Source organism: Pangasianodon hypophthalmus, chromosome 30 (assembly GCF_027358585.1).
Source record: "Pangasianodon hypophthalmus isolate fPanHyp1 chromosome 30, fPanHyp1.pri, whole genome shotgun sequence".
In the NCBI taxonomy this organism is placed as follows: domain Eukaryota; kingdom Metazoa; phylum Chordata; class Actinopteri; order Siluriformes; family Pangasiidae; genus Pangasianodon; species Pangasianodon hypophthalmus.
Window position 1 is genome coordinate 1,297,662 of NC_069739.1, and position 10,784 is coordinate 1,308,445.

Consider the following 10,784-nt stretch of genomic DNA (forward strand, 5'->3'; position numbering starts at 1 on the left):
AAAGGCTTTTTCCACTCCTTCTGATGATGTGCTCAAATATTGCTATTATATTCTATATAACTAGAGCTTCTGTAACAAATCAAATTTGCACCATTAATATAATATATGTTATAATGTATTACATTACATAATAGCAAAATGTGGCTTATTATTTATAGGGAGAGTGGTAGTTTGTTTTGATTTGTTACAGATACTAAAAAATAAGAATGAAATCAATAAAAAACACAAATACACATTATGAGAAGGAATGTCAATAATAGTACAAATGAATGTATATTGCTAAATTCATACAGGTTTATAAAAAACAAGACGTTTGTGCTTTTATTGTGATTTTTTTTAAGTTTTGATGTTAAAACTGTAATGTAGACCACTATTATAAATTACATTTCGGGAGTTTAAAACTTTATTTCTCTCTTTACATGTAATCTCTGCTGTAGACACCTTATGACATAATAAAGAAGCAAAAGTGAAATCATATTTATTTTTCAATACTAACGAATATTCAGTGCTAATTTTTTTTTTCTTCTGTAAAATGAACAGGGCTGGGATGCAAAGTCACATATCATCTTTGCAAATAGCCAGGTATAATCAGGCATTTTAATGGGAGTCCATTTTGTCTGCATTAATAATATGATTATAGTATTGTCTCCCAAAAGTCTCCATACATAGGGGAAATTAACACTATTTAGCAAAATGTCCTGTCTTACAAAATTTTTCATACTTAGTTTATATTATATATGTTTTTTTTTTCAGATAGCCTTTAAGAATGCCCTTGACAAAAGAAGAACATATTGAAATCACACTTATGGCTGGAAACATGGCAAGCCTATCACACATGGCACTGTTGCCAAACTGGGAGCCAAAATTGGGAGAGAAGCCTCTGTGTGTGTTTACAAAGAAATGGTAATCGTGTAGAGGATGGTTTGTAAATAATGCTCCATTTTGCTAAAAAAGTGCTAATTTTCCCCTATGTATGGAGACTTTGTATGGGACAGCCTGTAGTTTGATGAATCAGTGAATGTAAAAAAATAAGCACTGCATCAACATCAGTATAAAGGCGATGCTAAACTAGTCCAGAACACTGATAAACTGAGGGTGCTCGGATAAACTAGGTATGTGGCAATATTTTTAGGACATGCACTGAGCAAAAACATACATAATCTAATTAAACTAAGTTTATTTAGCAAAGATTTCCCAGGAATCTTCCTTTAAGATCTGGGACCTGAGAAAAGTACAGACTCTGAGCACTAAACAGGTATGGCAGGTGAATTTAAGTGAAAGTGTTAAAGAGAAGCTGTAGGATGGTTGGCAGAGGAGAGGAGAGGATATCTGTGGTTTCACTCTGTGGCTTCAATGCATACATTTGTTGCTACATGAGACTTGGCTATCCTCATTTCCCAGCCTGTACACAAGGATAGCCATTGACACTTTGATTTGAGCACTCCACATTGAGAAACTTTGACAAGTTTGTCAAGCAGCATCTACTGCGCAGTCCCAGGTCATCTGAGTGGCGGGAGGAGGAAGGAGGATGTACTCCAGCCATAGTCACAAGCTGCCAAGTGGATAGCTCCATGTGGTGAAAATGAGTCCTGACGTGTCAGAAGAAGAAAGGAGAAGATGGGTATATTACAGTGGTCATGGGTCAACCGTCACTTCATGACTTTTTTAGGCACCTAGGCACCACTCAATGACCAATGATTCAATGAATGATGAATGACCAGCGCTCTCTCCCACCCTCAATACCACGACTGAGGTGAGACCCTTGAGCAAGGCACCGAACCCCCAACTGCTCCCCGGGCACCGCAGCAAAAAAGGCTGCCCACTGCTCCGGGTGTGTGTTCACGGTGAGTGTGTGTGTTCACTCCTGTGCGTGTGCACTTGGATGGGTTAAATGCAGAGCACGAATTCCGAGTATGGGTCACCATACTTGGCCACAAGTCACGTCACTTCACTTCACTCAGGCTCTACAGCAAAACTTCCAATCCAATGCTGAAAATTTACATGCAGAATTCTGTGAAACAGAACACATAATGGGTGCAGAGCCAAGTTCAGGCTGATTCTCATTATTACTAAAAAAAATCACCATTAAATACTGGCTCTATTTTAAAGAACATTTAAAAACAATGAGTCACACTTATACCACCGCAAAGCCCTGCAATGCCAAGAGCTGAGCACAGCACAGATTCCCCTTACTGACCTCAGCACACTAACACTACATGAATGCACACCAACACTGCACTAACACACACCAACACTAGACTAACACACACCTTAACTAGACTAACAAACACCAACATTACACTAACACACACCAACACTGCAATAAGACACTAATTCTACCTTAACGATGACATTCGTCCTCATTAACAGTGTGTTCTTTGATGGCTATAGAGTCCAATCCTTCATCCACATATTTAATTGCATGTTGGACATGTGAAGTCTGGGTTATTGGGGGAAGGCATGGCTGTATGTCTCCTTAGTCTTGTTTTTTTGTTTGATTCTTCATGTTCCTCTCCGAATCCATCTATTCCTGTGTGGCAGAGCTGCTACCAGGTGGTAAGGTTAATGGCATCTTCTTCAAGTCATCTGGGGTCAAATTGACATTTCCTCAGTGATGTTTTTAGCTGGTCTTTGTACTAGTGGCCTAGATGAAGCTGCCATACAGGACTTGCTATGGCAGGGGATCTTTAGGCATCCTGATAACATGGCCAAACCGATGCAGCTGGTGTTCAGGGATCGTGGCCTCCATGCTCTTGTAGTTTTCCTGGCAAGCAATTTGCAATGTGGTACGTGATCCCCAGAATTCACTGCAGGCATCTTATATGGAAGCCCTGCATATGTGACCCAGGCTTCACAGCTGAATAGGAGAGTAGTGATATAGACAGCTTTATAGATGGTAACTTTGGTGTGCAGATAGACATGCTTGGTTTGAAAGACGTTTTGTCAAGCATATTCATAACGTTTGAAAGTATTGCCCAGGTATTTAAAGAATAGAACTATTGTTAGTGGTTGATATTCTATGGTGCTATGGTGATATTCTATGATGCCATGTTGGCATTCCTCCATTGTTGAGGTATATTCCCCTGGTCCAAGATCTGCAGAGTGTATTGGTGGATCATCCTGGTACACAAGTACCCACCTTGTTTCAGGAGTTCTGCTGGGAGACCATCATTGCTGGTGGACTTGTTATTTTTTCAGGGAGTTCATGGCTGCTAACACCTCTTGAAAGGTTGGTGGGTGGTCAAGGACTTGAATGGGTGGCCATTTAGGCAACTCCTCCAGGATGGGGTGATCAGTCGGTGAGTATTGGTAGAGCTGTAAAATGTTCAGCCCACCTTGCTAAGACCTGTTTTCAGCCTTTTAAGATTGTGAATCCATCTGCCGCTTTTATAGGTGTGATGGACCAGCTCCTAGGGCCATATATGGTCTTTATGGAGCTATAGAAGTTGTGCATGTCTTTTATGTCAGCATATGATTGGATTTCTTGAGCTTTGCTCATCCACGATGTATCTTCTAGTATGTGTAAGGTCGTTTGTACCTCTTTGTGTGCTGTTTTCCACTGCTGCCTGTGGATGGTGGATGCAGGGTAGTTAAGAGTAGCCCTGTGTGCTCTGTGCATAGTTTCCAGCAGGGACTCTGGAACACTTAGGGGGCGCAAGAGGCATATGGCATGACACAATACTCATAGTGGCCACTGGTGGTGCTCAAGGCAGTCTTCCACTGGTCTCGCTCCCTGATGCGTACCAGGTTGTATGCACTGTGAAGGTCTTGTTTTGTGAATATCTGGGCAGAACAGACTTGTTTGAGAGCTGCCGGGACCAGAGGTAAAGGGTACCTGTACTTCACCGTGACCTGGTTGAGTCTGTGATAGTCAGTGCAAGGCCTGAGGCCCCCTCCTTTTTTCTCGACAAAGAAAAACCCGACTGAGGCTGGAGATGTAGAAGGGCAGATATATCCTTGTTGTAACGCCTCCTGGATATATTCTTCCATGGCTTTCTGTTCGGTGGAGTGGCCCCTGGCAGTAGCTCAATGGCACAGATGTATAGGCATTGAGAAGGTAAACCACTGGCCTTGGCTTTGCTGAATACTTCTAGGAGGTCTTGGTATTTAGATGGAATATCAAGGGGTGCATTATGTTCTGGGCTTTCTACAGAGGTCGAAGCCACACAAAGTGGGTGCGGGAGGAGGCACTGGTGGAAACAATCATCTGACAAGCATGTGATCTCCTTGTCAGCCCAGGACATTTGGAGATTGTGGGCACACAGCCAGAGAAAGCCCAGCATGATGGGATGCTTGGATATGACAGCCACCAGAAATGAAGTCTGTTCCTTATGGAGACCACTGACTTGGAGCAGGATGGGCCATGTTCTTTGAGTGATAATGCCCTCTCTAAAGGTGCCCTCCTGAAGGGCATGGACACTCATAGGACATGGAATTGGCTGTGTCGGGATGTTCAGGCAGGTGACCGTGTCCTGGTCGATAAAGTTCCCCACAGATCCAGAGTCGATTAATGCTGTGAAGACAGAAACCACATGTGAGTGCTGTATTGAAACCTGGAGCGTTAGGGATGGGCTGAACTCATCATGTTGAAGCAGGGACTGCAACTTGTGCTAAAGGAAGTGTCTGACCTGGATGGGGGCTTGGCACATAGTGGACATAGCCTGATGAGGTGTTCTTTGCAACTGCAGTAGAAGCAGTGGTCCTCACTACGTCACTTCTCCCTTTCTCCCTTGCTGAGCTTGGTACACCCCAGTTGCATGGGTTCAGGCAAGAGGTTGACATGCAGAGAGCTCCCTGTCTCTCCCCTGGAAGGGGCAACACCTGTGGAGCAGAAGGTCCAGATGGATGGTGAGGTCAATCGAGGGTCAAGGGTGAGCGGCTAATCACGGCACTCCATCTCCACGAGCACTTCTGATTTGAAACCACAGATAAATGCAGCTTTAACAGCTGCATCATTCCATCCGCTACCAGCTGCAATGGTGAGGAATTTGAGTGCATACTCTGCTACATGGTGTGAGCCTTGTGATATGGTTAGCAGCTGGTCTCCAGCCTCCTGAAACTCAGGGGAGTTATCAAACACACAACAAAATAGTTCCATGAATTGCTCGTAGGACAATGTGGGCTCACCCCCTAACTCCCACACCACTGTGCCCCACTTTAGTGCTTTGCCGGTAAGCAGCATCATAAAGCATGTTATTTTATTGGTCTCAGACATTCCCTCATGTCTAGTGAAATGCAGAAAACACTGAAGAAGGAATCCTTTACATAGCAAGACGTCATCAGAAAACTTGTCCGGCATTGGCATTGGTGTACTGGGTACCGGAGCCGGGGCAGGAGCACGGACCATGGCGGTGGAGGCAAGAGCTTGCAAGAGCATGTTGACTTTAGCATCCAGGTCAGCTAAACGCTGCCGCTGCTCTCCCATCAGCTGTCTATGTGCTGTGATAGCCTGTCTCCAATCCGGCTATCCTGCTGGTTCCATAATGTGAGGCGAAGTATTCTGTTACAATAACCAGAGATGAGATGGATTCCAATGCAGTAGAACGTATATTTATTGAAGCAGTCAAACAGATAAATCCAAATGGAAAGGCAATAGCAAAGACGAAACTCGAAGAACCAAGAAACTAGCAAAGTCAAAACCGGGATAACAACCACAGGAGAATACGGCCTGGTAAATGTCAGAGGCGGATGCACAAACTGTGCGTTTACTTCACAAATTCCTGTGACTGAAAGTCTTTCTTTAAAGTATGTGTGTGTGTGTGTGTGTGTGTGTGTGTGTGATTAGGAACAGGTGAGTGTGTTCAATAGTCTGGTGATTGCAAACATGTCAATGGTGGTGGATTCTGAGTAGTGTAGTCTGAGGTGGCCAGGTCTCTAGGCCACAGTGTATTCAGGGGAACTGAATTCACAGACAGAGCTGACCTGACATATAAAAGAGTACAATATGTGTTATACTGATGGTTTGATTTGTTACAGAAGTTTAAATTATATTATTATAGTAATATTTGGTAACATCATCAGAAGGAGTAAAAAAGGCTATTCATGAAAGAACACTGATTAATGCAGTCTGTTTGAAATATTTGCAGATGGATTAATGGATTAATGGTGGAATTAAGATAAAGTATGGTGATAACTTTCTGAATAGTTTCTTTCTGTAGTTCAATAATATCACCTAACAAACTGTAAATAAAATATGGAAGTAAACATGTCACAAACAGAGACACTTAAATGCAGAGGACTTTAGCTGCTAGACTTTAGCTGCTAGACTTTTCATGAATGGTGAGTGGAGACGGATGCAATTGCTGTTGAGCATTTTATTAAGGAGCAGACAGACAATTCCAAAATGTGAGTCACAGGTCAGAACTTAGGCGATGTACAAAGGGAAATCCGACACCGCCAGAGAGAGCATGGGCTTGTTGGTTGGTGTGTGAAGCTGCTTGAAATGAAAAACAGAGATGATGACAAGCAGATTTCCACACACTGTTAGAAGAACCACAGCAGCTGAACACACGTACAGTAAGAAATAAACTGCAGGAGATACAGATCTCTCTGGACAGGAGAAATGTTCACAGCGATCAGACTGATTAAACTCTGTCAGGTTCATGAATACAGCATTTCTCTAATGTCTACAGAGTGTAAAGAAACACCTCATATATTGCATTAACAGTAAAACGTTAACAGTAAAGGGTCATAATTGAATGAATTATGGGTTAGGCAGCTCTGTTGCTTTTATAGTTTAGAAACTGGTCACGACCCCTGAGTTTGAGTGACAGTATATTTTCCATATGATCTATACTGTATGATGTGATTTGTCATATGATGATGATTGTGTCTGTTCACTTTTTTAATCTGTGCACATGTCACTCCAGCCACTGCCTTTAGGATTGGTCTTTGTCTGACCTGAGATCAAAGGGCCTCTTCATCAAGGGCAGCCATATTAAGCTCCCAGTGACAAAGCCCTGAGGTTCACCAAATTACACAAGCCCCTTCATCATGGCAAGGTCTCTGTCCACAAAGTAGGGGGTTCTGCATGGGGGCTGCCATCTAGAAGTGTTCATTTCTTATTTTAATAATGTTCTTGACCCTTGACATATCAAATATGAATACAACTGACCTTCCACCCAATGACATCACCTCTATTCAGAATACTGTATGATAGTAAACAGTGTGCATTTAATAAACAGTGTGAGTAACTTTTTCTTGGTTAAGGATGAAACCTTTTCAACAATTAAGGACTACAGTTAAGGACATTGTGGACTATGCAATGTGATACCAGGAAACAGTGGCTCTTCGCAACATCTGAGCACACAGTGTTGCGGAGGCACTTTTCCGAGTAATCTCCTGAGTCAGGATCCCGCAAGAAATCCTAACTGACCAGGGCACTTCTTGTATGTCACACACTCTTCACACACTGAATGAATTATTGGGGATTAAATCAATTCGCACCAGTGGCTACCATCTGCAAACAGATGGGCTAGTCAAATGGTTTAATATAAGAAATGTAAGAAAATGTAAGAATATAAGAAAATGATTTTTGCACAGTGGCGTAGTTATGCTCCAATAGGTTTGGGCTAGGCCACTTAATTCCAGTGAAGGGAAATTGTCATGTATGCAACAAGATCCAAAGACATTCTAGACTATTGTGTGCTTCCAACTTTGTGGCATAGTTTGGGGAAGGCGCACATATGGGTGTGATGATCAGGTGTCCACATACTGTTGGCCATATAGTGAATTACTTGGACTGGACAGCAGTCATTCTATCATGAGATTAATGTTTGTATGTTATGGGGAAAGACACAAATTACACTCTACAAGAAGTGTCTCCTGCTCCTGGGCAGTAATTAGAGGCGTGCTGTTCCAGGACACCTGTGCTGTTCCTACCTGGGTGTCACCATGCACCTCTTCTGGGTTCTACAAAGTTAACATAGTCCCTTCCAGTGGCGTTAGTGTGGTGGACATCTCTGAACACCCTTCCATTCAGTCTTGAGGGTCGGTCCCTCATGACATTGTGGCATCGGTTATTAAGATTAAAGCGAAATAGTGCACTAGTTACGTGTGTACTGTATCTGTGGTTCTATGAAGACTGGATAAGCTCCAGGGTTCCCTGTCTCTCAGAAGCAGCAGCAACCCGGCAGGAGCTCACCTAGAAGGCTGCATGGCCCAAGGACTGTTGACTACAGTATTGCTGTTTTCATTTTATTTTCTTACATATAACAGATATTTAAAAAAAACAAGTGGCCAAATAACATTTACAGCTTCTGTTTGAACAAACTATGACATCATATGTCTAGAACTGTCAATCAAACTTGGGGGTGTGGTCAAATTATAAGCTTTAAAAATATCTGAGCTGGCTTGCACTTTCATATATTGGATTATGAATGTGTACTGTTACTGTTTTTCTTTCTTTCTTTCTTTCTTTCTTTCTTTCTTTTTTCTTTCTTACTGTTACTGTTTTTCAAAAGCAACACCCAGTGTACTGTGTTATTTTTAAGTATGTTGAAGACATTTTAAAACGCTGTATTCATGAACCTGACAGAGTTTAATCAGTCTGATCGCTGTGAGCATTTCTCCTGTCCAGAGAGATCTGTATCTCCTGCAGTTTATATCTTACTGTATGTATGTGCAGCTGCTGTGGTTCTTTTAACAGTGTGTGGAAATCTGATCATCATCATCTCTGTTTTTCACTTCAAGCAGCTTCACACACCGACCAACATGCTCGTGCTCTCTCTGGCTGTGTCGGATTTCCTCATCGGCACCTTCGTGATGCTTCCAGTGTTAATCTGGACAATCGAGTCATGCTGGATTTTTGGGAGAGGTTTCTGCATCAGTTTTTGGTTAATTGGTGCTTTCATCCTGGTCTTATCCCTCTATAATGTCGCTCTGATCGCTGTGGATCGGTATTTGGCTCTCTCAAACCCATTTCTCTACACAAACAAAATCTCTAAGAGGACTATGTGCATTGTGGTTTATTCTACCTGGTGTGTGTGTCTGGCATATACCGTAACATTTTATTATTTCAATATAAGCTTCATGAATATTTTACTATGTCCTGGAGAGTGTTTTCTCTTGCTGAATGAGGTTTGGTCTGTAATTGACCTTGTATGTTCATTTATATTTCCACTTTCTGTCATAATCATATTGTATACTCGAGTTTTTGTGATTGCTAAGAAACATGCCACTGCTATCAGAGAGCTTAATAATCACACACGGCCTAAAACACAGAAAATCACCTCACACGCGATGAAATCTGAGAGAAAAGCAGCTAAAGTCCTTGGCATTTTAGTGTCTGTGTTTCTGGTGTGTTTACTTCCATATGTTATTTACAGTTTATTAGGTGATGTTATTGAACTACAGACAGAAACTATTCATAAACTCACAGTTGTGGCTTGTCTTAATTCCACCATTAATCCATTTATTTATGCTCTGTTTTACCCGTGGTTTAGGAGGTGCATTAAATTATTTATAACTCTGCGAATATTCCAAACAGACTCTTCATTAATAAATGTTTTTTCCTGAAGACGCTTTTTTTTACTCGTTCTGATGATGTTCCCAAATATTGCTATTATGTATAACTAAAACCTCTGTAACAAATCAAATTTGCACCATTAATATAATATGTATTATAATGTATTACATTACATAATAGCAATATGTGGTTTATTATTTATATGGAGTGTGGTAATGTGATTTGATTTGTTACAGATGCTAAAAGTAATAATGAAATCATTAAAAAAACAGATACACATTATGAGAAGGAATGTCAATAACAGTGCAAATGAATGTATATTGCTAAATTCATACAGGTTTATAAAAAACAAGACATATTTGTGCTTTCATTGTGATTTTTTTAAAGATGTGATGTTAAAACTGCAAAATAGACCACTATTATAAGTTACATTTTGGCAGTTTAAAACTTTATTTCTCTCTTTACATGTAATCTCTGCTGTAGACACTTTATGACATAATAAAGAAGCAAAAGTGAATATTTATTTATTTTTCAATGCTAATGAATATTCAGTGCTAATTTTCTTTTTCTTCTGTAAAATGAACAGCGCTGCGATGCAAAGTCCCATATCATCTTTGCAAATACCCAGGTATAATGATGCATTTTAAAGGGACTCAGTCTATTTTGTCTGCATTAATAATATACAGGGTGTCCCAAAAGTCTCCATACATAGGGGAAATTAACATTTTTTAGCAAAATGTCCTGTCTTACAAAATTTTTCATACTTAGTTTGTTATATTATATATGTTTTTTCAGATAGCCTTTAAGAATGCCTTTGACAAAAGAAGAACGTATTGAAATCATACTCATGCCTGGAAACATGGCAAGCCCATCACACATGGCACTGTTGCCAAACTGGGAGCCAAAGTTGGGAGAGATGACTCTGTGTGTGTTTAGTGGTCATGGGTCAAATGTCACTTCATGACGTTTTTTAGGCACCTAGGCACCACTCAGGCTCTACAGCAGAACCTGGACCTGTTGCAGCAGTAATGTCAGACTTGGGCCCTGACCTTCAACTTGAAAAAGACAAAAACTCTCATAGTACAGAAAAGAGTCAGATGTCAGGGATTTTCACCTCCAAAACATTAGATCACACAAAATAGAAATCTGTAAGAAATATAATTAGTTAATACTAAACAGGGCCTCAAAAGGAACTTTCACTCCCACAGTCAATGATCTGACAAACAAAGCAAGCAGGGCAATCTATGCAATTAAGCCACAAATCCCTACTCAAATACCTACTCAAATACCAATTATTTTCAATAGTTAGCCTCAAACT

The 10,784-nt window shown here is 41.0% G+C and overlaps 1 protein-coding gene across 1 annotated transcript; it reads left to right on the forward strand.

Annotated features, from left to right (window-relative positions):
* The first annotated feature begins 8,523 nt into the window (after positions 1-8,523).
* Positions 8,524-9,516, forward strand: LOC128317891 (trace amine-associated receptor 13c-like). The gene has a single exon (XM_053231885.1). The coding sequence runs from the start codon at positions 8,524-8,526 to the stop codon at positions 9,514-9,516; it is 993 nt and encodes a 330-aa protein (XP_053087860.1).
* Positions 9,517-10,784: the final 1,268 nt, after the last annotated feature.

Bases quoted from the DNA above. Each gene is read 5' to 3' on its own strand.
- LOC128317891 (XM_053231885.1), top strand. From the start codon at position 8,524: ATGAACCTGACAGAGTTTAATCAGTCTGATCGCTGTGAGCATTTCTCC.